Source organism: Tupaia chinensis, unplaced genomic scaffold (genome assembly GCF_000334495.1).
Source record: "Tupaia chinensis unplaced genomic scaffold, TupChi_1.0 Scaffold143758_1, whole genome shotgun sequence".
NCBI lineage: Eukaryota > Metazoa > Chordata > Mammalia > Scandentia > Tupaiidae > Tupaia > Tupaia belangeri.
In genome coordinates, this window is record NW_006203607.1 from 5,024 (window position 1) to 31,838 (window position 26,815).

The window sequence follows — 26,815 nt, forward strand, 5'->3', positions numbered from 1 at the left end:
ATAGTTTCCAGTTGTCCAAACTCCTTAATATAGACATTAAGCTAGAGCAGCATTGAGGTCATTTGGAGGAGCACAAACCAACCATGCTTTCTCTTGTACATGTCACCTATGTCCTAAAAACTATTCTCTCATCTTTCTGCTTGCCTCTTCTTTTTTAAATTTAATTTTATTTGTTATCATAATTTTTATATTACATTTAATCACATATATCTTTACAATGTATTACATTTCTTTTTCCAACATGACTACCATGCCTAGCAGTCAAGACAAAGACATTACTATCCACATCATCATCATCAAATAGCCTTTTCTGCTTGTCTCTTGATTATTCCTACCTCACTACTCAAGTTAAGTTGTCCCTTTAAGAGTGTTTTCTGATTCATTAGCCTGGCTAGAGCTCTTGCCTTGCGCTCCAGCACTTCTTTAGCTGTCTTCTGCCCTCAGACTATGTGGACCACAGGAGAGGCGCTGTCTTAGAGGGAGACTGGGACTGCCAACAGGATCCTGCCATGCCCTGATCCCTCAGTAGGTGGCGAGATGGAGAGGAACTGTGTCTTATTTTGATCCCTCAGTATCTACCTACCTGTAATACCTGGCACATGGTAGACACACATCTTATTGTTGAATGTGACTGTGTTATGGACCTGAAATAAGTAGAGGCTGAAAGGGGTGGACGGGAGAGAGAGGAGATAAGTGAGCAGGAAAACATTATGAGAAAAAGCAAGAGGGACGCACATGGCAGATACGTAGGCTTCTTGCAGTCCCAGCTATGGGCAGAAGTTTGGGACAAGTCATGGAAACAGGTGGCAGCAAGGAGTTTTTTATTTATTTATTTTTCGATAAATATTCTTCCTATAGGGTGCATGTGCTCACCAGAGAACCAGAGTCAAAGAGACAGAAGGCAAGAAATCACTCCCCACCCCCCGCCCTAGGGGAGATGGCCATGCCATAATCCCTTCTCCTTCATTCTCGTCTTGGGATTTTAGGCAAGCAGGCACATGTGTCCAGCATGAGTTTTAAGCTGTTGGGTCCAGGACTTGAACCACAGTCAACTATGTGGGAATCCAGCGATGTAATCATTATGCCATCTGCTGGTCCCAGCAAGGAGTTCTTGCGAGGGAAGCCCAGTATCTTTATCATGGCAAGGTTCCCCACCCGAGATGAATTAAGGCCACACCCTTGCTCCCTGTGGCGAGTATTCCTGCCAACTACCCCCAGATTAGCTGGGCAGCTTTGATCATTAATATAAATTCCTTCTCTGAAAACTTTGGGATTGAACCTCTCACTCATCTGTGGCTTATATATGGATTAGCTGTTCTGTCTTCCATCTCTGTCTCACCTGCTATAGAGACACTAGAACAATCTCCCCTGAGAACTCTAGTACACTATTACAGTGCTCAAGAACTAGACTTTGTTTTTCCTAAACCTAAATGCTGTGACCTGCCTTCTAGGCTCACTGCTCTTGCGACCACCATCATACCCCCTCCCCACCCTCTCTCCAATACAGTCTTCCCACTTCTGCAACTATAGTAGGTTTCATGCTTATAATCTTGGACTCAGAGCTTACTCTAAAGTAAAAAGCAACTTTTAAGAGAACAAAATTCAGAGAACTTTGAAATGGCAAAACAAGCTCTATCTCGGAACATTTATGAAAATATAAATTTGGCTACACCTACACTGTATTTCCTCAATTCATTGATAAGTGTATTCTTTAGTATGGTATATAAATCAAATTGACATTTATTGATTTATTTGAATTATTGAGTTCTAGACTTTTGTCCAGATAAAATTTGATTGTGTCTATCAGTTTTTGCACCAAAATAGAGTAAGACATTTGCCCAAGGCTTCAGATGTTTCTGTGAAAGATATTTTTGGCAGTAAAGTAGAAATACAAGACTTAAAGGACAAGAATAACAAAAAAAAAAAATTAAGGGTCTCAAAATTTAATTATTAGATACAATGTTAAATAAAACCAGCAAAACCAAATCTCTCAGTAGAGACTAATCTTAATTAGGTTATAAAACAAAACCAATGGGCCCGGCAGGTGGTGTAGTGATTAAAGGTGCTGGACTCCCATATGGCCAGCCGCAGTTCGAGTCCCGAACTTGGTTGCTTGCTTTCTCACTTTCCGTCTCTCTCTCGTTCTCTGATTAAAGTGGAAAATCACAATAATAAAAAAGTTAAATAAAAAAATAATTCTTACAACAAAAACAAAAATGTATGTGTACAGAAACAAGAAAAAAAATCAGGATGTTAACATCTTTCTCTGGTGTGAATTATCAGATATTATAATCTGTGTATCTCCTTCCCATGCTTTCTAGATTTTCTATAAAAAGCATATGTTTATTTTAAAAGGCAGGAAACAAAGTTTAAAATGCAATAGCGGGGTCATCAGGTGGCACGATGGTTAAAATGCTGAACTTCCACATGGTCCACCACGGTTCAAGTCCTGGACCTGATGGCTTGCTCTCTCACTTTCCCTCTCTCTGGTGAGTGCATATGCACTATAGCAAAATTTTATAATAATAAATAAAATTGAATAAATAATTCTTTAAAAAATGTAATAGCATACCAAAAGACAAACTGTTAGGCGAATGCTTATAACTAATTTTTATGTTCACATTATTTGGAAATGAATGTCAAATTCTTACCATGGTCAAACCAAATAAAATGCACCACTAAAATACTTAATGTGATATGGGATTCTTCTCAATTTACCCAAATTCTTCTTTCTCTTCCTTTGGGTTTTGAATCTCTACTTCCAAAATGGGTGGTTTACACACAAGATCTTTACAGGTATTCTCACTTGTAATTAAATTAGCAGTTGGTGTTTTTCCCCCTACAGTAATGTGATTTAACTGTTCAAATTCTTGTGAAAGCTCCAAGACCTGTAAAGTCAAGTGAAAAGATAAATATTCTGTTTTGCAGACTCACACGGATAGCTATGAAAAGGTACACTGACTCCATTAAATGCATAATTATTGGTTTAAATAATATAAATTAACAGCCTAATAAAGTCTTATTCCAATTTAATACATTCCAGTTGTTATATAACTTAATTCAGTTGTATCAAAAGCATAAGGGCATATAAATCAATAATTTTTTTAAAGGTAGTTTTGGGGGACCAGCAGTTAGCATAATGGCTATATCACTGGATTCCCATGTAGTTGACTGCGGTTCAAGTCCTGGACCCGGTTGGCTTAGACTCATGCCAGGCGCGTGTATATGCGTGCCCAAGATCCTGAGAGGAGAAGGGATTATAGCATGGCTATCCTAACTGGAGGGTGATTTCTTGCTTTCTGTCTCTCTGTCTCTGTCTTTCTGGCAAGCACATGTGCCCTATAGGAAAAAACCTCTCCACACACAAAAACATAATAGTTCTGGTCTCTGGAGTTGGCTTCTCAGAGTGTTTTTCAGAGTTTTGTTCTACCTTTTAATAAGAAAAAGATGTGACTTATGCAGTTTTATAATATTACTACATATTTTTGTTACCAAGTTTTGAATGTACTTTATTTATTCATAAAAGCATATATTATTGCAAAAAAAAAACCTCAGAAAGAATATTAGATAAGCATTACAGAGAAACTCTTTCTTTCAGTCTTTATTTGAAACACTAGAACTTGTAAAGGCTCCCGACTATCTAAGTGTCCTCAAACGTCTGCATAGAAAGCACCACCGGAGGAGTTTATCAAAACTGCAGTCCCGGGCCCAGCCGCGGTGGCCCAGGTGGAAAGGTCTACTGAACAAAGCTCAGGGCACACGGGAGGCTGGAACCCCAGACCAATCTCCACAGGTCACGTGTGGTAGCACGTGTTTGTAATCCTAGCTAAGGAGGAGGCTGGAGTAGAGGATCTCTATGGCTAGACCCTGTCAAAAATACTACCTGTCTCTCCTCCATGTTCCCCCTTTTTCTTTAAAGGCAGCCTTTTGTTGCAGCCCAACCCTGAGATTCAGAATCAGTGGTCTGGGTGAGAAATGGGAATCTGCACTTTAAAAAGCCTCCCAAGTGATTCTGATGCAAGGAGATGCTTTGAGAGTAGCTGTCCTGTTGTGTGATTTGGCAAAGTATTTGTTCAGGTTTTTTGTTTGTGCTTTTGCTTTTGGGCAAACAGATTCTGCAGACTTCCTTTACTCAAAGGTTACACTGTACAGCCTCATATAAAATGAAAGAACACTTCTTTCAGGGAATATAGAAAAGATGGGTGAGGAATGCTCTAAGACTACAAGATAAGGGAGCAGCAGGTGGCATAATGTTTATGATGCTGGACTCCCACATGGTTTACTGCGGTTCAAGTCCCCGACTTGGTGGCTTAAAATTCATTCTGGGTGCATGTGTGTGCATGACCAAAATCCCAAGAGGAGAATGGAGGAGAAGGGATTTTGGTGTGGCCCTCTCCCTAGGGGATGAGTTCTTGCTTTCTGGCTCTGTCTCTCCAGTGACACATCCCCGTAGAAAAAAATGATTAAAAAAAAAAGAAAAAAAAAAAGAACACAAGATGGGTGCCCATCAAAGTAGACAATATCCTGTCTGAGGTGCATCCTCATCTTATATAATTAAAGAATCAGAGAGTCAAAACAGAAACTTTCTTTCAAGGCAGAAACTTTTAATAAGTAAAAGTTTCATGAAAAACAGAATATATATAGTCTCACAAGATGTTTATTCATTGCAAAGATATAAGTAATACTTTTTCAGTGGGGAAATCTAGCAGGTAGCACCTTAACTAAATGATCAGTTAACATCATAAATTATAGAACAAAAATATCACATGTAGACCAGCAGGTGGAGTGGAAGGTAAGGCACTAGATCCCACAAGGCTGGCAGCTTGGTTTGAGTCCTGGACCTGGGGGCTTGAAAATCATGCCAGGCATGTGTGTGTGCATGTCCAAAATCCCAAGGGAAGAGTGGAGGAGAAGGGATTGTGGCATGGCCACACATGCCCCTCCCCCCCATGGGTTGATCTCTCGCTTTCTTTCTTTCTGTCTGGTGAGTGCATGTGCCCTACAGGAAAAAAAAAAAAAAAAGAGAGAGAGAATAATACATTTCTTTAGGATTCCTGCCACAAATGGGCAACCTGAATTACATTCCTGCCAAAAATGGGCAACCTGAATTATCTTGTGAGGAAGCATCAGAACTCAGATTGAACTGCAATCTTCAAAATAAGATGGTCTATACTTGTTACAGACCACATGTTTGTATTCTCTCAATAGTTATACGCTAAAGTCCTACTCTGAATGAGATGGTAATAGGAGAGACCTTTGGCAAGTAATTAGGTCACAAAGATGGACCCCTCAGGATGGGATTAGTTACTTTATAAGAAGAGACAGGAGAGGATGTGCTTCCTGCTCTCTGCTCTCATCCCTGTGAGCACACAATGAGAAGACAGCCATCTGCAAAGACATGGGCCCTCACCAGACACCCGATCTGCTGGCACCGTGATCCTGGACTTCCCAGCATCCAGAACTGTGAAAAATAAATGTTGTATAAGCCATCTGGTCTATAGCATTCTATTATAGAAGCCTGTACTAAGACAGGCTCTTAAAAAACATGGTTAGGGCCAGCCCCATAACGCAGTGGTTAAGGAAGCTGGATGCCACATGACTAACTGCAGTTCAAATCCTGACCTTGGTGGCTTAAAAATGCATGTGTGTGCATCCCCAAAATCCTAATGAGGGGTCAGTAGGTGATGTGGTGGTTAAGGTGCTGGATGCCATATGGCCAACTCCATGGTTTGAGTCCTGGACCCGGTGCCTTAAAAAACACACCAAATGCTTAGGTGTGTGCCCAAAATCCTGAGAGGACAATGGAAGAGAAAGGATTGCTGCATGGCCATTACCCCTGGGGGGAGGGGGAAAGGTTTGTGTAATTCATTGTTCTTTCTCTGTCTCTATCTGTCTTTCTCAGATGAGTGTACATTTTCTACGGCAAAAATCTAACAAAAAAACCAAACCAACAAACCAAAAAAACCCAATCCTAATGGGAAAGAGGGATGAAGGACAAACGCACCCATGGAGAGGGGTGCTTTCTCTCTCTGTGAGCACATGTACTCTCTGGCAATAAAAAAAATATGTACATCAACATCATAAAGACAGACGGAGGAATTGTAGGTATAAAGGAGCTATAGAGATATGACAATTACATAAATGTATGACTGTGGATTGGATCTCAGACTAGAAAAAATATATAGTTTTTCTCTTGTTGTCAGGTGGGATCATTGGTAAAATCTAAATGTGAGCTATAGATTCGAAAAGAGTATGTGTCAATGTTAATTTCCTGATTTGGGGACTCGTACTATGGTAATATAAGAGATGTCATTATTTGCAGCAAACACACATAGAAATATTTAGGGGCAAATGAGATTATGTCTCTAATTTATTCTCATAGGCTCTACCAAAAAAAGTGAAGTGTGTGAGTGTATGTGTGTGTGTGTAGAGAGAGAGGGAAAAAGATAATGATAAGGCAAACATGGTACCGTATTAACATTTGGAGGGGATAAAGTTTATGGGAAATATGTGTACTATTTTTGTAACTTTTCTGTAAGTCTGGAATTATTTCACCATAAAAAGTTTAATAAACAGGACCTGGAGATAGTGCAATGATTATGTTGCTGGACTCCCACGTAGTCAACTGCAGTTCGAGTCCCAGACCCAATGGCTTAAAACTCATGCCACTCGCATGTGCGTGTGTGCTCCAAATCCCAAGAAGAGAATAGAGGAGAAGAGATTGAATTGTGGCTACACCCCCAGGGGAGTGGTTTCTCACTATCTGACTCCCTGGTGAGTGCACACACCCTATAGCAAAAATCAATCTAAAAAAAAATAGTTTAAAAAACAAGACGAGAGTTAAGCTACTGAGATAGTGATCTGGATCTCTTAATTTTATATTTTTATCACCTCAGTTCACCCTTTGTCCTAACTTTTTCAGCGATAAAGACAGGGTGATTTAACTGTGCAATGTGATGATGACTCACCAGGTTGACACGGCCTCAGGAACAGAGCTCAGTGTGGGCTATGCCCTAGTAAGATACCAGTCCTCCCAGGCAGCAGATCCTATGTCTGGGGCCTTTCCTTCCCTATGTCACACACTATCTGACCCATGTCCTAATTCCTCAGCAACCTGCCTCTGTTTTCCAGGGAAATAGCTACAGATAAAATAAATTAGGTTTTGATTTAGTTCTGTACTTCATACATGGTGTTAAAATATAATCTGATACATCTTTGGGCATGGTGGCACCTGCCCTATGGCAAAACATAATCCAATACATCTTAACTGCTATGTTCAAGCCTTCACTCCTTAGTACTATGTTACACTTCATTTTTAGATCAAGAGAGTGATTTTTAGTCAGGAGAATATAACGGTAACCTGAAAAACGAAGCTCTAGAAATAAAACTACAGGCAATCTCTGCATATAGTATTGGACTAACACTGGTTTGGCAGTCATTTTTAAATTGGGGTCAGGACATTTAAACATTTTCTTAATTCCAAGTATAAGTCAAATTTTCAGTGTAACTAAGAAGGATACTTGACCCTACGTGTTTACGTTGAAGATATTTTTTTCTAGAGAGGTTTTGTTTTGTTTTGTTTTGTTTTGCTATAGGGTATGTATACTAGCTAGAGAGACAGAGAGATAGAAAGTGAGAAATCATCCCCAGGAAGGATGGCCACGCTGCAATCCCTTCTCCTCTGTTCTCCTCTCGGGATTTTGGGCATGCACACACATGTGCTTGGCGTGAGTTTAGGTTGCTGGGTCCAGGACTCAAATTGTAGCTGATTACATGGAAGTCCAGTGACATAACCATTATGCCATCTGCTGGTCTCTAGGTTGAAGATTTTTAAATAAACCTTTTATACTATAACATGTGCTCTAAAAATCAAGAGCATAGGAAGCTGATTTAAAGTAAAAAAAAAAAAAAAAAAATTCACACATTAACAGTAATTACCGAGTTCTGGTTGAAGTCTGAATACTGCTGAAATATAGATTGCGTTATAACTCACACTATCTGATAATTTATTATATAAAAATAAGAGAAACTCTAATGCCCAACTCGTTTTTTACTGAAAATTAATTCCTTTTATCTTATCTTCATAAAAGGTATGTGAAGTAGCAAACATTTAAATATAGTCTCACCTTTGTTTCTAATTCAGAATTCTCTCTTTGTAGCCGGTCATATGCTATTAAAAAATGGTCTCTGCCTTCTGCTGCTCCTGGCAGACTTTGAATTTCTTTATAAAGGTCTACAAGTTCTGATTTTGATTTTTGCAACTCCTGATTAAGAAATGAAGATATTTAGTAATATAAGACTATTTCCCCATAGAAGTTTTCTAAAAAGAAATCTTGAAATGGTCCTGAAATTTTTTTTGTTTTAAATTATTTCAACCTATTCTTCTGGCAAACAGATTTTCTTTCTTAGTCATTGAAACAAAGTTTATTTAAATCAGTTAATTAAACTGAGCATTTTTAGGTTTTTATCATTCACAGGTTGAAATACTAGGTTTCCAGAGTCATTCCTACCTTAAGCAAGAGATGTATAGAGATAATTGTTTTTTTGGCGGAGGAGCGGGGAAGAAATTCCTGCATTAAAATGTTATATTATCTCATTTTTCTAAAATGATGCTACCTTACTTAATTATACTTAGTGTTTTAATCAGCTAGGGTTGCCTCTAGCCCTCTGATTTTTTACTTGTATCAGTATTTTAGTTGGCTGTAGATTTTTTAGCAAATGCTAATATTGATGACATGGAATGTGCAGTATCTTGATTGATGGATGACTGGGACTGAATTATGTGGACCCAGGGAAGGGAACAGGCTGGATAACATTTACATTAGCAGAGGAGATACTTGGTATTCTCCTAAAACCTTGAAATCAGAGCCAGAGGAGAAAGCTGATGAGAAAGGCTTTGGGCAAAATGATGAGTCTATCCACTCAAAACTCAAAACCACAGGAAGAATGCAAGTGGTATCAACTTTTTATTTCATTCCTCGGCAAATTCCTGTATTATTAGGAGAGGATTGGGGCATTACACCACACTGCAAACTGAGTAAGCATTACCATCCTTTAAATATGGTCTAATGATCTAGATGCCCATGAACTCGCTTTCATCCCTTTCCAACATAAAGGCTGCCTCATGATAGATTTTGCCAAGATGGCAGGACAAGAGGTTAAAATGATACACAAGTCCATCACTCTATGAACGCCGTAACAAGTAAATACCTGCTACTTAAAGATTGATTGGCTACTGCTAGAACTTGACTTGAGGAAACAACCGAGCTACCCGCGATCATTGCTAGAAACACACATTCTATAGTGCTATGTATAGAATTTTGTCCCTCCCATCCAACTCATATGTTGAAGTCCTAATCCCCATTATGACTGCTCTGTTTTCAGATAGTGTGGATGAGAAGGTGATAAAGGTCAAATGAGGACATAAGGGTGGAGCCCTAATTTGATGTGGTTGGAACCTTTACAAGAAGAGGAAGGGATATCAGAGCTTACTCTACATCCCACCACACGTTAGAACACAGGAAGGAGGTGACCATCTTCAAGCCAGATGAAGGCACTTACCAAGAACTGAACTGGCCAGCACCTTGATCTTGGACTTTCTAGCCTCCAGAACTGTGAGAAAATACATTTCAATTGTTTTAGCCACCTGGTCTGTGGTCTTTAGTTATGGTAGCTCAAGCTAAGTCATATAGTCATAACTTATTTAAAAATCAAAGTAAATAACAACATGAAATTCCTAAATTAGGCCTGCAACAAGAGGAAAACAATATCGGGTAATACCTCACTTTCAACTTTCAAGGCTTTCTGTACAGTATTAAGGCCAGATGCCAATTGCTTTCTCCTCTCTCTGTCTTCTGCCAACTCAACTTCAAGTATTTCCATTTTTTCATGGCTCAGTTTCAATATCTGTAAAATCATTTTATATAATTAATTCCATGTACAAATCAGTGTTTCCTGTAAATTAAAAAAAGAATCTTTTGACCGACTCAATTTTAAAGTTATCTAAGAGATACAGGCACGTAGGAAAACTTGTCCAGGCTACCATAGCTCATGAGATAACGTTTTTCTCTCCAAATGTGTTTACACAACTGTAAAATGTAGTAATACTTATCCCTCCTACATTACAGCAATCATAGTAGAAATAAAATGTGATTTTGAAAGTAGTGCATACATTTTAAACAGCTACCAAATAAAGTATTGTTGAAATCTTTCCAAATTGGGACCAGCAGTTAGCGTAATGGCAATGTCGTTGGACTCCCACGTAGTCGACCGTGGTTAGTGTCCCGGACCCGGTGGCTTAAAACTCACGCCGGCACGTGTGCGTGCGTGCCCAAGATCCCGAGAGGAAAATGGAGGAGAAGGGATTGTGGCGTGGTCATCCCCCCTGGGGGGTGATTTCTCGCTTTCTGTCTCTCTGTCTCTCTCTGTCTGTCTGGCGAGCGCATGCACCCTATAGCAAAAACCTCTCAAAAAACAAAACAAAACAAAACAAAACACACAACAACAAAAATCTTTCCAAATTAACTGATGACAATAATAACTGGAGTAATAATGACAGCAGCCTCCATTTGTTGAGGGCTTACCATATATCAGTCACTATGGTAATAACTGGAAATACATGAGCTCATCTTTTTTTTTTTCATTATTTATGATAAAACTCATACATACAAGAGAGACAGAAAGAGAGAACAAACACCCTCCACAGAGTCTGATCATGCCACATCCCCTTCCTGCAGTCCTGCAGCCTATCAGAGTGTGGGAACCCATACACGTGTTTCAGGCTAACCAGGCTGAGGATTCAAAAGGCAGCGGCCATGTGGGACCTGGCTTCCTTTGAGCAGCACATCAACACTGTGTCGTGAAGCCGGACCATGCGTTATCTCATTTTGTTTTTCCAAGCTCCCTATGAGATTGAAGCTATACTATTATTACATTTGTTTTACAGAGGAGATAGGTAAGGCTGCAAGTCTAACTTAAAAGCCCTTATTTCTTATCAGTTTTCTTTAGGTTTTTGCTTTAGGGCACGAGAGAGAGAAAGCGAGAGAGACAGACAGACACAGTGAGCAAGAAACTGAGAAATCACCTCAGGGGGGCACTGGCCACGCCACAGTCCCTTCTCTATTCTCCTTCTGGGATCTTGGGCACACATTCACATGTGTCTGGTGTGATTTTGAAGTCATCGGGTCTGGGACTCAAACCGTGGTTGGCCATGTAGGAGTCCACCAACATAACTGCTATGCCATCTGCTGGTCCCCCTTAGTTTTTTTTTTAATCATTTTATTTAGCTTTATTTATTTACTTACTTATTTTAATTTGACCAGAGAGGGACAGAGCAAGAGCGCACGCGTGTGCGAGAGAGAGGGGGGCGGGGAGTGAGAAAGCAAGCTGCCAGGTCTGGGACTTGAACTGTGGCCGACCATGTGAGAGTCCAGCACCCTTAACCACCATGTCACCCGCCAGCTCCACTTTTTTTTTTTTAAGATTTTGCCACAGAGAGTGTGCGCTTGCCAGAGAAATGGGGAGGAGAGGGGAGGATGAGAAATCACCCCCAGGTTGGATGGCCATGCCTCAATCCCTTCTCCATTCTCTTTAGAGTTTTTTTGGTTTTTTTTTTTTGTTTGTTTGTTTCTTAAGGCTTTTGCCATAAGGCACATGACTTGCTAGGCTGGGGCGTGGTGGGTAGGGAGGAGGGAAAGGAAGACTCCAGTGGGACAAGATCTCATCACAATTCCTTATCCTGCATTCTCTTCATTCTGTTGGGACTTGAGGCATGCGCACACACACACACACATACAAGATCAGTATGTTTTTCAAGCAACAAGGGCCAGGATTCAAATCGCAGTAGGCCATGTGGGATCCACCTCCCTTTACGACTAGTTACAGGGCCAGCCTGATCCTCATATGTCTCTACTGCTATCCTCCCTGACGGAGACTCCTGAGAAGCCCTCTCTGTAACAAACTGATCACAATCATAAGGTACAGACCGACCATTCTTGGATGTGTTCTTTCTCCTGTTTCCAGTAATATTCTTGAGCATCCTTATGGGATGCTCACTTGTATTAGAAAATGTAACTGAAAATGGTCTTTTCATTTCTTACCTCATTTAAATCTTGTATTTTAATTGTCTCTTGACCTTTCATACTGGTTTCTCTTCTGTCTTCCTATATTGCTGATAAATCGAGTTCTAAGATGGAAATTTTAATCCACATAAATCATCAGTTGAAGTAGGTGCAGGTGTTATTTTTTAAAAATACATGAAATATAAGTCCAGCTGTAACTTTTTTTTAAAAGATTTATTTTATTTTATTTATTCATTCATCTATTTTAATTTGACCAGAGAGAGAGAGAGGGAAAGTGAGAAAGCAAGCTACCAGGTCCAGAACCTGAACCACGGTCAGCCATGTGGGAGTGTCCAGCACGTTAACCACCATGCCACCTGCTGGTCCCCAGTCCAGCTGTAACTTTTACAACTCCTCCTGTCTGGGAAGGACACAAGGCCTGGTAAAGAACTCTGTCACCTAGAGCACCACACAAAGGTTTGGGGAAGGATGTCTTTTTTCCCCCAGAGTAGCTAGTCCCTCTTCCCAGCCACCATCTGCAGTGGTGAACATTCTGCAAACCTACACATGACATGCTGGTGCAGTCAGTACTCAACGCAAGAGTCTCTTAGCCCCATCTTACACTACTTGAGATGTCTCGGTACCAAGTAGGGAAAATACATCAACTCTTTTTTTTTTTTTTTGGAGAGATTTTCACTGTAGGGCGCGTGCGCTTGCCAGACAGAGAGAGACATAGAGACAGAAAGTGAGAAATCACCCCCCAGGGGGGATGGTCACACCGCAATCCCTTCTCCTCCATTCTCCTCTCGGGATCTTGGACACGCACACACATGCACCTGGCATGAGTTTAAGCCACTGGGTCCGGGACTCGAACTGCAGTCGACTCCGTGGGAGTCCAGCAACTTCGCCATTATGCCAACTGCTGGCCCCAATACCTCAACTCTTAAAAATGAAAGCTCCCCTCATTTTTTGGTATATTTCTTTAGTATAAGAATGCCATGTATTTTAATGTTAATTTCTAAAAGAAAAGTTTTTCTAAAGAATATATATTTACAATTTACTATAATTTCTGGCGCACTGAATATAATTATGTATTTAAGTCATTCATGTACTTCATGAGACTAGTGACCAAAGTTTAAGGTAAAAAAAATGCAGAAAAGGGGCAGCAAATACGTGAGAAATGAGCAGTAGAGATCTCTGGGTAGCTGGAGGGAGCCCACCTCACCTGTCAGCCAGTAGTGGACCACGAGCACGACTAGTGACTTTTCAACAAATTGTCTCAGCACAGCAGGGCCACCAACGACTCTGGAGAGCAGCATAACAGCTCAGAATGTCCCTCATCCAACGTTCTACCACCTGAAAGGCAGGCGTCGCCCAAACCTCTGAACTAAGCCGTGCCTCCCAAGGGCAGTGTGACAGGTTGTACTGCCGTCTCCCTACGGGCTTGCATTTGTGTTGCGCTTTTTCACGGCACAGTCAGCTGAGACGCTGAATGCAGGTACCAGACGAAATAAAGCATGTCGGTTAGTGTTCTGGGTAGAGGCAGTTTCCGTGCTTGGTGATGGGCATGCTCAGGCCCCGTTATAGCATTATACTATAGCATTATACTAAGCCCCCTTTACAAACCTCCTCTGTAAGTCTCCACAGGAGTTGGTATGCTGTAGGCAACGTGGGCCTAATTAACCTGGATCAACTCCTGGCTCTGACTATTTTTTTAAAAAAGAATTATTCTTAGTTAACTTTGTTTGTTTGTTTATTTGTTTTAATTTGATCAAAGAGGGACAGAGAGAGAGAGAATGAAAGAAAGTGAGACAGCAAGACGCCAGGTCCAGGACTCGAACCGCGGTCGGCCATGTGGGAGTCCAGCGCTCGTAACCACCATGCCACCTGCCGGCCCCCTAGCTCTTACTTCGGTCACGTTCCCCAGAGTTCTCACGCATATAAAATAGAAATTCTCCGTTTTATGTGGGAAGGGCTATTACAGGGAACACCTGAGATTATGTTTGTGAAACACCTAGAACAGACCGTGGCACAGGATGGATGTCAGCTATATTGTGGCGATGATTATCCCTGCCAACCTGGAATGGTGAGAAGTCGGAATCGAGGGCAGGTGTCTGATGGCTCAGCTCAAGCAGGCAGGCAGAGAGAGCAAGTTTTCTGTTTGACCTTTTTGTTCTTTCCAGGCCTTTGATCAATTCGATGACCCCCCACCCACACTGAGAGGGTAATCTGCTTTACTCCATCTACAGAATCACATGCTTATTCATTCTGGAAACACCCTCACAGGCACACCCCAAAACAATGCTTAGTCAGGTACCTGGATACCACTGTGGCCCAGTCAAGTTGTTTTATAAAATTAAGCATCATACTATCCTTTTACATCCTTTTTTGTAGTAAACAGAAAATAGAGCTCAGAACTGACTTCAAGAGGCACTGAAGTGCCCATCTAATCGCAATCTGGAAACAAGCTCAGGGGAGAGACTGTCTGTCACTCCTGACCTACTGACCACCAGTATCAAACTATCTGTCTTATTTTTTTAAGTTTATGTATTTTTATTCATGTGAGTGCATGAGAGAGAGAGAAATATCCACGACAGGATCTTATCACACTGGGACCCCTTTCCCTAGCCTTCCAGCTCAGCAGGGTCTTGGATACACACTCACACATCTGACCTGTTTCAAACTAACCCAGGGCTCCCAACCTGCAGTCAGTCATGTGGCTTCCATGAGTGTAGTTCAGTTTTCTTCTGACCACACCACCCAGCTAATAAAAAAAAAAAAAAAAAGAACAAAATACAAACCACTAAACTATTTGTCTGTATGACTTTGCAGTCAATCTGTAAAGAGGAATACATAAATAAATGCCTACATATATAAACATATAAACATGCAGTTGTATAAATATATAACTATATAATAAATATAAATACATATTTATATAAAAATAATTATTTCCATATCCAAAGGATGTGTGTGTTCACCAGAGAGAGAAAGGGAAGAGAAAACAGCCCTCAATTGGGGGCGACCATGCTGCAATCGCCTTTTTTTAAATTTTAATGTGAATGGGGAACCAGCAGTTAGCGTAATGGCTATGTCACTGGACTCCAACGTAGTCGACCGAGGTTCACGTCCCAGACCTGGTGGCTTAAACTCACGCTGGGCGCGTGTGCATGCGTGCCCAAGATCCCAACAGGAGAATGGAGGAGAAGGGATTGCGGCATGACCATCCCCCAGAGGGTGATTTCTCGCTTTCTGTCTCTCTGTCTCTCTCTGTCTGGCGAGCGCACGCGCCCTATAGCGAAAAAACCTCTCAAAAAAAAATTTTTTTAATGTGAATCAAATTTCCCAAAAGGGGAATTTTATTGATTACTTTATTCCTTCACAAAAAGACCAACTGTCATCTTCATAATAAAAAGATGAGGCTTAGAACTGGATCATGTGACCCTTTCTCTTATGTCCTCCCAGTTCACAATGCTTACATCTCTAATAGCCAGCGTTCTCTTAGATCTGCAGTTGGGCTCAACACATTCAAGCCAGCACAATCTTCTTTGTAGTTTTTGCCTTTTTCTGGAAAACAGGCTTAGTCTGTCCACCACAGCCACTCTGCCTCCTGTCATTACACCGCTGTCCCTGAGCGCACAGAGAACCGGTGCCCTTTTTGTACTGTGTCACTGTATGAGGTTGGTACTTGCCACACTTCTTACAGAAGGTCTGGCCGGTTTTAGGGACGTTCACCATGCTTGCGGGCCTGCTATCTGCACAGAAAGAGCACAACCCTTTTTCTACTACTTCACCATCTAGTTTGACTTTTGGGTATACATGCACTGATGTCTGGTGTGGTTCTCAAGCTGCTAGGACTAGGATTTGAACTGCAGTTGGTCACATGGGATCTGGCTCTCTGTGTCCCACTGAACCACTGTGCTGTAGGGCTGGCCCAGTAAAGAGGAATTTAAAAATAGTTTTAACCAGTACATATGGTAAACTTGATTAAAGTCTAGTTTCCCAGGAAACTACACTGAAAGATACACATATTAGGACAGATAAAATTTCATGTATTTGCTAAAAAAGTCAGACAAAATATAGCTACTTCCAACATTCCGTAGAACATGAGATCTAAGCAATCTCTCCATCTGGTAAGAGGAATAAAACTTGGAAATCCACATATTTCTTTCAATGTGACCATATTTATAAATAAGACTTTTTTCCCCCCAATGAACAGAGAATACATGTGCTCAACAGACAGAGAGAGAAAGAGATAGAGAGAGAGAGAAAAATCACTCCCCAGTGGGATATGGTAATGCTGCAACTTTTTTTCTTCCATTCTTCCTTCCCTTTAGGATTTTGGGCACACACACACACACACACACACACACACACGCACACACACTCAGTGTGTTTTTCAAGCTGCTGATCCGTGCTACACTATAGATGAATCTTGAATATATTATGTGAAGTTAAAGAAGCCAGACATGAAGGTTCTATGTTGCATGATTCCATTCATGTAAAATGTATAGGATATGTAAATTCACAAGACATAAAGTAGTAGCTTAGTGTTTGCCAGGGGCTGGGAAAAGAGAATAGGGGAAGACTACTAACAGATATGGAGCTTCTTTTTGTGGTAATGAAAATGTTCAGAAAGGGGCCAGCAGATGGCGTGGTGGTTATGTCACTGGACTCCCACATGGCCTTCTATAGTCTGGACCTGGTGGCTTGCAACCCACACTGGGCATGTGTGTGTGTGTGTGTGTGTGTGCGTGCGCGCTCGAGATAATAGGAGAATGGTGGAGAAGGGATTGCAGCATGGCCATTCCCCCTGGGGAGTGATTTCCTGTCACTATGTCTGTTTGTCTGTCTCTCTCTTTCCAGTGAGTACATGCACCCTTAGGCAAAAACCTCTCAAAAAAAAAAAAAAAGAAAAGAAAAGAAAATGTTCTGGAATTAGATGATAGCGATAGTTGTACAACACTGTGAATATACTACAAATTGCTGAATAGCACACTTTAAAAGAATGTGTAAATTCAGGTGCATAATCATATATATATATATATGTGTGTGTGTGTGTGTGTGTGTGTGTGTGTGTGTATATATATATATATACATTATATATACACGCACACTCAGGTTTTTCCCATAAGGGCATGTGCACTAGCCTGAGAGAGACAAAAAGAGATAGAGAAAGGAAAAGCAAGACATCACTCCTCGGGGGGATGGCCATGCCACAATCTCTTCTCCCCCATTCTACTCTTGGGATCTTAAATATGCACGGACGCAAGCCCAGCATAATTTTCACACCACCAGGGTCCAGGACTTGAACCATGGTCAGCATGTGGGAGTCCAGGGCCTTCACTACACCACCTGCTGGTGTGTGTGTGTGTGTGTATGTATGTGTGTGTGTGTGTGTGTGTGTGTGTGTGTGTATATATATATATTCTATATTCCAATGAGGCAGTTTATTTGTATGTGTGTTTTACATCCCTACAAAAAGAATCCCAGGATTTTCCCTTCTATATGTTTCCATCTTTCTTGCTTCTTCATGGTTCATGATGCAGCTGAGGTTGTCAGTACAATTAAATCAAATGGATGGGATGGGAGCAGATTACTCTGCCAGTTCTCTAGATCTTTGAGTCATATATCAAATCTGAGACTGGTCATTCCACAGTTGCCTAACTGGTCAGTGAGGTTCACGACAATTTTTCCAGCTCTGTGGTCATCGATGATTTCAAATTCACCAATGTAATCATGCTTCATCATCATAATTAGAAACTGGACAATGACTTTGGAGCATGGCCTAATAAGAACCTGGCATTTGCCTCTCTTCCGGCATTGATGTTGCACTTGAGAGCATCAACCAGGACATTCACGAGCACCATTATGGTGTCACAGAAGGATGGCAGAAAGAGAATGGGAGGGACAAGCACACAGAGTTATGGGTCATTATTTTTTAAATGACAAATAAAATAAAACATGTGTAAGATCTGTAGACTGAAAGGTACAAAACATTGTTGCGATAAAGAAGATCCAAATAAATGGAAAAATATACCATATTCATAGATTAGAAAGCTAAATGTTACAATGTGAATTCTCCCTAAATTGGTCTCAAGATTTTACCCCATCCCAAATGAAATCCTAGCAGGCATTTATGTCAAAATTGACAAGCTGATTCTAAAATGTATATGGAAATGCAACAGATCTAGAATAGCTAAAACAACTTTGGGAAAAAAAAAAATGTTGGAGATGTGGGGCCAGTGAGGGTGTGGTGGTTAAGGTGTTGTACTCCTGCATGACTGATTATGGTTTGAGTCCTGGATCTAGTGGCTTGCTTCCTCATATTCCTATTCTTTCTGTCTCTTTCGGGGAAGTACATGTGCCCTACAGCAAATTAAATTATAATAATAAATAAAATAAAATAAATAATTCTTGTTTAAAAAAGCAGAAACAAAGGTTGGAGATATTGTACTTTCAAATTTCAAGATTTACAATAAATCTACACCACAGGATGGCTCTTTTTTTTTTTTTTTTTTTTTTTTTGAGCGGTTTTTGCTATAGGGCACATGCACTCACCAGAAAGACAGAGAGAGACAGAGAGACAGAAAGCGAGAAATCACCCTCCAGGGGGGATGGCCACACCACAATCCCTTCTCCTCTAGGGATCTTGGGCAAGCATGCACATGTGCCCAGTATGAGTTTAAGTCACCAGGTCTGGGACTCAAACCGCAGTCGACTACATGGCAGTCCAGCAACATAGCCACTGCGCCATTTGCTAGTCCCAACCACAGGGTGATTCTAAGAACAAACATGTGGATTAGTGAAAGAATCAGAGTCCAGAAATAGATCCACATAATTGATTTTATTTTTTTAAATAATTACCTAATTTTATTTATCATCATTATTATTTTTTAATTTGCTAGAAGGCACGTGTGCTCCTGATAGAGAGAAAAAGAGAGAGAAAGGGAGAAAGCTAGCCACCAAGTCCAGGACTCAAACCATGGTTGGTCATGTGGAAGTCCAGTGCCTTAACTATCATGCCACCTGCTGGCCCCATAACTGATTTTAAATGGAAGTGCCAACATGATTCAATAAGGAAATAACTGTCTTTTCAGCAAATGTTTCTGTAGTAACTAGATTTATACACTTGGAAGTTAATGAACTTCAAGCATTACCTTATAACATATACAAAAATTATCTGCAATAGATTATAAACCTGAGTATAAAAGATAAAACTATAAGATGTTTAGAAGAGAGAAGAAAAATATTTTGTGACCTTAGGGTAGACACAGACTTCTTAGATAGGATTTTTATGTTCTTTCATAAAATTATAAAATAAAACACTCATTAATCGGCCACTATCACAATTTTAAAACCTCTCCTCTTCATAAAATGCTGTTTAAAAATTTAAAAAGACACAGTATCAATTGGAAAAAATATCTGCAATACATATACCTAATACAGAACTGGTATTCAAAATATATAAAGAACTATAGTTCAATAGAACGACTATATATGACACAATTAAAAATAAGCAAAAGATTTTTTTTTTTGAGAGGTTTTTGCTATAGGGTATATGCACTCGCCAGAAAGACAGAGAGAGACAGAGAAATAGAAAGTGAGAAATCACCCCCCAGGGGGGATGGCCATGCTGCAATCCCCTCTCCTCCGTTCTCCTCTCGGGAACTTGGGCACACACACACACATACCTGCCGTGAGTTAAAGCCACTGGGTCTGGGACTCGAACCGCCGTCAACTACATGGGAGTTCAGCAACATAGCCATTACACTAACTGCTGGCCCCAGCAAAGGATTTGAATAAATGCTTCACAAAAGACATACACAAATTGTTAATGACCACATCAAAGCTCATTCATTGTGAGGCCCAGCAGGTGGCATGGGGGTTACAGGTGGTGTGGTGGTTAAGGTGCTGGACTGCCACATGGCCAACCATGATTTGAGTCCAGGACCTGGCAGCTTGAAAATCACATTGGTGCATGTATGTGTGTGCCTAATATCCAGGAGGACAATGGAGAAGGGATTGTGGTATGGCCATTCACCCTGGGAAGTGATTTCTCACTTTCCCTCTCTGTCTCCTTCTGGCAAGCACCCAAGCCCTAAGGCAAAACAAACAAACAACATTGTCATTAGACACCCTCAAAAGGCAAAACTATAGTGAAATACCACCATGTGCCTACTAGATACACATTGGCATTTACTTCACTTTGTCTTTGGTTTGAGTGCTTGGCCCAACTCAAAGTCTGATCACACTGAAAAAATTACACACTGCGCACACTGGAGCTGACGTCTTGTTAGTTCTCTATGTACTGTGCTCAGTGTTTCCAACTACCCATCATCCAGCTGTTTGTGATCCTATAAATCAATTCCATTTGATGATTTTAAATGCTCAAATTGGTTATATCTGTATAAAATTCTTTTTTTTTTTTTTTGAATTAACAATTCACTGTAGTCTCCAAATTAATTGATCTCCGCGGGGAAGAAATGAACAGTAAATCTTCTGCACTCCAGTTTCTTCTTTCACTCTAATTGACTGAGCAATAAAAAAAAGACAGCTCAATAAGAGAATAGCAAATAATTATAATAGCACCAATTGTTCTAGTGTACTCCATTAAAATATGAATCTCTTAAAAATCAGAAAGCAAATGGCTTTAAAATACCTGTACTTTCTGTTCCGCACCTACAGTTCTTCTAGGGGAGTGGTTTCGGAGTTGCTTACTCTCTTGAGATTCACACATCTCTCCTCTAAGTCTCTCAACCTTCAATATAAAAGTAAGCATCTAGTAGACTTCTCAATTGTTGTTTGGCTACATTATTATTTTGTTTATAAAATATAAAAGCAATACATAAATACAAGGAATCTTCAAAAAAGCTCAGGGAAAATTCATATTATGAAAAACTATGTATGGTTTTCAAAATTTTTTGCACCAAAATAAACTTATACTTGAATTTCATTTTTCCACAAACATTCTTAATCCTCTTCATATCCTCTCCTTGCAAAACTTTAATACCATGTATGTATTGGGCCATTGGGAAAATCATGACACACTTTTGTACAGAAAAACATAGAAAAATACGTCATGACTTTCCTGACAACCTAATTAAAATATATGTTTAAGATGCTGATATTTTATATTTAAGTAAAAAGTAGTAGTCTCCTTTATATCACAACCCTTCTTCCCTTTCGAAAAGTAACAGCGCTTGGCAGTGCCCTTCTTGAACTTTTTCACACATATGCACAAACACACATTAAACATGCATATACATAGATGTTTGTAAAAACTAAGAAAACGTGGACAATCTTCATTTGTTAATTCATTCTATTTTATGATTATATTTTTTATTTATTATGCTAAAATGTACATAATACAACATCTACCACATTTAATATTTTTCTGTGATAGTTCAGTGGCATGAAGCATAGTAATACCGTTACACAACCACTACCTCCACCCATCTCTAAGATCCTTCCCATCTTTCACTGACACTCTATACCCATTAGATAACTCCCCATTATCCTTTCCTCCCAGCTCCGGGCAACCACCGCTCTACTTACGACCTTTATGATTTTGACTACCTAGGTACCTCATAGAAGTAGAATCATATACTAATTGACCTATTATGACTGGCTTATTTCATTTGGAATTGCATCTTCAAGGTTCGTTTTATATTATGAAAATTCAATTCAGAACTTCCTTCCCTTTAAATGCCAAATGATACTCCACTATATCTCTAAATGACATATGTCAGTGGATACTAGATAGCCAGATGTTTGAATAAAGCTACTATAAGCATGGGTGCACAAATACATGTTAGGTTTTCTGCTTTGAATTCTGGGTATATACCCAGAAGTAGAACTGACAGAGTGTATAGTAATTCTATGTTTATTTATTCATTTTTTATTTTGAAGAATTGTCATACTGTTTTCCACAGCATCTGTATTATTTTACATTCACACCAGCAATACACAAGGATTCAAACTTTTCCACATTCTCATTAACATTTGTTTTTTTTTGTTGTTGTTTTGATAATAGCCATCCTAATGAATATTTATTCATTTTTATAACAAATTTTTTTGAGCAACTAGTATTATGCCAGGCATTATTAGGCACTAGAGCTATGACTGAGAAATGAACTAAAATTGAAGAGTTATCTATATAATATATCCAGAACTTAAAAATAAAAAATAATAAATTGCTAGAAAAAAATGGTTAAAAAAAAAAAAAAAGAGCACAGGGGCCAGCAGGTTATGTGGAGGTTGAGGGACTGGACTCCTACATGGTCGACCACGGTTCAAGTCCTGGACCTGGTAGCTTGCTTTCTCAACCCCTCTCCCCCTGGTCAAACTGAAAAGTGACAACAATAAATAAAATAAAATAATTCTTTAAAAAAGAACACAACTAAAGATTTAGTATTAATCATATCAAACTTATTTAGTAGTCATATTTTATATTTGGTAAATTGTGTTAACTATGAAATATGATCTAAATGTTTACTGAAAAGAAAAGATCCTAGACTTTTTTTTTAAGAGGTTTTTGCTATAGGGTGTGCATTAGCCAGAAAGACAGAGAGAGACAGACAGAAAGCAAGAAATCACCCCCCAGGGGGGATGGCCACACCGCAATCCCTTCTCTTCCATTCTCCTCTTGGGATCTTGGGCACGCACGCACACACGCCCGGCATGAGTTTAAGTCACTGGGTCCGGGACTCAAACTGTGGTCAACTACATAGGAGTTCAGTGACATAGCCATTATGCTAACTGCTGGTCCCAAGATCCTAGACTTATACAATAGCAGTAATGTTACTGTGTAGCATAGGTAGTTAAAATATATAAAATATAAATATAGATATAATGCATCTAGGTCAAAATATAGTATCTACCAGGATGTTACAATCATCAGTGAGTCCTCGCTAATGACTGACTTAGGCAATGTGTATCTATGTTGCCCAAGCTGCCAATTGCTGTACACACACTTAAAAAAATTCTAAGAACAAACTAAATAAAACTTACCTTTTCTTCAAGCACTTTTTTTTCCGAGTCAAGTAATCGGACTCGATTTCTTAAAGCCAGAATTTCCTCATCTAGTCTCTGATTACGTTCCTTTGCTTTCCGGAGGTCAATTTTATCTAATACAGAGGGAAGAATAGTTTACTCAACTGGATCAAAGTTTTCTATTTTTGAGAGATTTTTGCCATAGGGTGCATGCACTATCACTCCTCAGGGGGATGGTCATGCTGCAATCCCTTCTCTTCCATTCTCCTCTAAGGATTTGGGGCATGAATCCACACACTCCCAGGGTGAGTTTCAAGTCACCAGGTCTGGGACTTGAACCTCAGTCAACAACATGTGAGTCCAGAGCCTTAACCATTATGCCACCTGCTGGCCCCCAGAATCAAAGTTTTAATTTGGGGGTAATAACTCAAAAAGCTAAGAAAGTGCTATTTGCTACCCTCCTGTCAATGCTACCCTACCATGTCTCTGTGTTTGTGGTGTTTTGCATAAGAAAGTTTCTAGACTCTCAAATCCAATCTGCAGAAGGGATTGTGACATGGCTATCCCACCACGGGAGGTGATTTCTTGCTTTCTGTCTCTTTCTTTCTCTGTGTCTCTGGCAAGTGCATGTGACCTATAGCAAAAATCTTTCAAAAAACAAAACGAAACAAAACAAAAACATAAGAAGTTGGGAAGTATTCTCTCTTCAATTTTCTGAAGAGTTTACATAAAGTCAGTATCATTTATCTGTTAAAAATGTGTTAAAATTCACTAATAAAGTCACTTGAGCTTAGAGTTTTCTTCAAAGGTTTTTAACTTTTAAAGAAATTCAATTTCTTCAGTAGATTAAGGGCCATTTTCTTATGAGTGAAGTTCAGTAGTTTGTATCTTGCTAGAACGTGTCCAAGTTATCAAATTTACTGGCATAAAGTTAGTCATAATAGTCCTTCTTATTCTTTTAGTCTTTAGCCATGTTCTGACATTTCCTTTCTTAGTAACTGTATCTTCTCTCTTTTTCTCACGATCATCTACAATGGTTAGACATTTACCAATGTTGGGCTGACCTCATAGCCTAGTGGTTACGAGAGCTGGATCCTGCATGGCTGTGTTCAAGTCTAGCCCCAGAGGCTTGAAAAACATGTCAAGCTTGTGCGTGTGGACCCCAAACCACCAAGATGGAGAAATGGATGAGAAAGGACTGTGGTGTGATCGTGCCCATTGGGTGCCCCCTCCCTCTGTCTCTGTCTACTCCTGGGTGAATGCATGTGCCTTGTGACAGTATTTTTTAAAAAGAGAAACAAACAAAAAAATAGAATAGAAATTTATCTCCTTCTGAAGAACCAGCTCTTGCTTCAGCTGATTTATTCTGTTGTGGTTGTTTTTAGTTTGATCGATTTCCTTCCTTCCTTCCTCCCTTCTTTCCTTCCTTCCTCCCTCCCTTCCTTCCTTCCTTCCTTCCTTCCTTCCTTCCTTCCTTCCTTCCTTCCCTCTCTTTATTTCTTTCTTGTTAGAGGGTATATGTGCTCTCCAGAGACAGAGAGAGATAAGGAAGGGGGTATGGTGACACCACAATCACTTTTCTTTCATTTCTCTAACCCATCAGGATTTGGGGCATGCATGCACACATGTTCCTGGCATGTTTTTCAAGCTGCTGGGGCTGGAATTCAAATCATGGTCAGCCATGTGTGATGTGGCTCTCTTAACTACTGTGCTATGAGACCAGCCCTAGTTTTCTTTTATAAATAATTATTTTATTTGACTTTATTTATTCATTCATTAATTTTAATTTGACCAGAGAGGGACAGAGTAGGGGTGGGGAGTGAGAAAGCAAGCCACCAGGTCCAGGAGTTGAACTGTGGTGGGCCATGTGGGAGTCCAGAGCTCTTAACCACCACGCCACCTGCTGGCCCCAAGGCCAGCCCTAGTTTTACTGTTTTAACTCTTATTTGAACATCTCATTCCTTCTTCTTTTTTTTCTTTTTTTTTTTGGAGAGGTTCTTGCCATAGGGCACGTGTGCTCACCAGACAGACAGAGACACAGAGAGACAGAAAGTGAGAAATCACCACCCAGGGGGGATGGCCACACTGCAATCTCTTCTCCTCCATTCTCCTCTCGGGATCTTGGGCACACATGCACATGCACCCGGCATGAGTTTTAAGCCACCAGGTCCAGGACTCAAACCATGGTTGACTACATGGGAGTCCAGCAACATAGTCATTACACTAACTGCTGGTCCGGGTCCGGGACGTGAACCGCGGTCAACTACGTAGGAGTCCAGCGACATAGCCATTATGCTAATTGCTGGTTCCCCATTCCTTCTTGATTTGGATTTAATTTGCTCTTACAATGAATTTTAAGGTAAAAACTTAGATTATTTTAAGTCCTTCCTTCTTATCTAGTATAAATATCAAATACTATAAAATTCTCTCTAAGCATTGATTTGGCTGTGGTCCACAAATATTTATATTGTTATGTCTTAGTCTTCTTCAATTTAAAATGTTTTCTAATATCTCTTGTAACTATTTATTCTGAAGACAAGGGCTATTTAGAAGTATCTTGTCTAATTTCCAAATAGTTGGAGATTGTCAAAACATATGTCTGCTACTGATTACTAGTTTAATTCCGTTATGGTCAGAGATCATAATTTGTACAATTTTAGTTCTTCCACACAGATTGCTTTATGGCCTAGGATGGTCATTCTCAGCGACTGTTTCATGGGTACATGAAGAGAATGTGTATTATAATGGAGTTCATTAAAAATATCAACTAGGACATGATGATTGGTAGGTTTTAGGTTTTCTATATCATTAGTGATCTTTTTTTGTTTACTTGCTCTATCAATTACCAAGAAGACAATATTTATTCCATAGTTGTATTCATACATTTTTGAAAGGAGAATATGTGGTATGTATACCTTTTAGAGTTATTTGAAACTGGTAAACATAGTTTTAATGAGTTTTATAGTTGTTACCATTAAAATACTCAAATTCTGTTACATGTTTTTGTTGTATGTGTTTTTGTTTTTGTTTTTTAAGTTTACTTTTATCTTCCGAGAGTGAGAAACAGCACCCGACCATCTGGACACCACAATCTACCTCTAGCTTCAGCCAACCTGGATCACAGGCACGTGTCTACCCTGCATGCTCAGGAAGGTCTGAACCAGAAACCTTCGCATGTGGGCTTGCTTGCAGAGTGTCATACCTCACTGCAGCTCCATCATCCAACCCCTGAACGTTATTATGGTATTGATAGCTGGTAGCGTTTTCATATGGTCAAGCTAGGGTCAGATGAACTAAATCACCATTGATTCCAAGCCTACTGGCTTCTCAATGAGCAAGTGTGTCTGTAGTATTCTTAAATGCATTTTAAGGTGTCTTAGACTCAGTGGTTCCAGTAAAATATATTTTATGTTGATCACAGGTTTGGGGGTCAGAGATACAAGGATTCAAATACAGGCTTTGATACTTAACAAAGCTATTGGATGACGCATTTAACCTTGTCGTAACTCAGTTTCTTTATCTATAAAGTGTACTTTGCCAATAGCTGCTAGAAATAGTGACATTTCAGAAATAGTTTTTTATATTGTTCAAGATTATCTGATGATGGCATAGAGCAGGATAATAAGAACCAGCAGGTGGCATAATGGTTATATCACCGCGCTCCAACATAGTCGACCACAGTTCAAGACCACGACCCAGTAGCTTAAAACTCACACTAGGTGCATGCGTGTGCATGCCCAAGATCTCAAGAGGAGAATGGA

The 26,815-nt window shown here is 39.9% G+C and overlaps 2 protein-coding genes across 4 annotated transcripts in view; both read right to left on the minus strand.

Annotated features, from left to right (window-relative positions):
* Positions 1–2,648: 2,648 nt before the first annotated feature.
* Positions 2,649–9,896, minus strand: LOC114004441 (coiled-coil domain-containing protein 30-like). Its single transcript, XM_027766893.1, has 3 exons — positions 9,781–9,896; positions 8,127–8,264; positions 2,649–2,888 (listed from the first exon to the last, which is right to left on the minus strand). Exons 1-3 carry the CDS (start codon positions 9,880–9,882, stop codon positions 2,715–2,717), a joined length of 414 nt encoding a protein of 137 aa, XP_027622694.1. The 5' UTR covers positions 9,883–9,896; the 3' UTR covers positions 2,649–2,714.
* A 2,034-nt stretch (positions 9,897–11,930) lies between these two features.
* Positions 11,931–26,815, minus strand: part of LOC102472830 (coiled-coil domain-containing protein 30-like) — a 32,074-nt gene continuing 17,189 nt past the window's right edge. For 2 of the 3 annotated variants that reach the window (XM_027766891.1, XM_027766890.1), the window contains exons 5-7: positions 23,073–23,188; positions 20,722–20,820; positions 20,180–20,594 (exon numbers count right to left, since the gene is read on the minus strand). In XM_027766891.1, the coding sequence (XP_027622692.1) occupies positions 20,505–20,594; positions 20,722–20,820; positions 23,073–23,188 (305 nt within the window). In that variant the 3' untranslated portion in view covers positions 20,180–20,504. Of the gene's footprint in view, positions 12,185–20,179; positions 20,595–20,721; positions 20,821–23,072; positions 23,189–26,815 lie in introns of those variants that run through there. The other variant, XM_027766892.1, reaches the window with a different exon arrangement.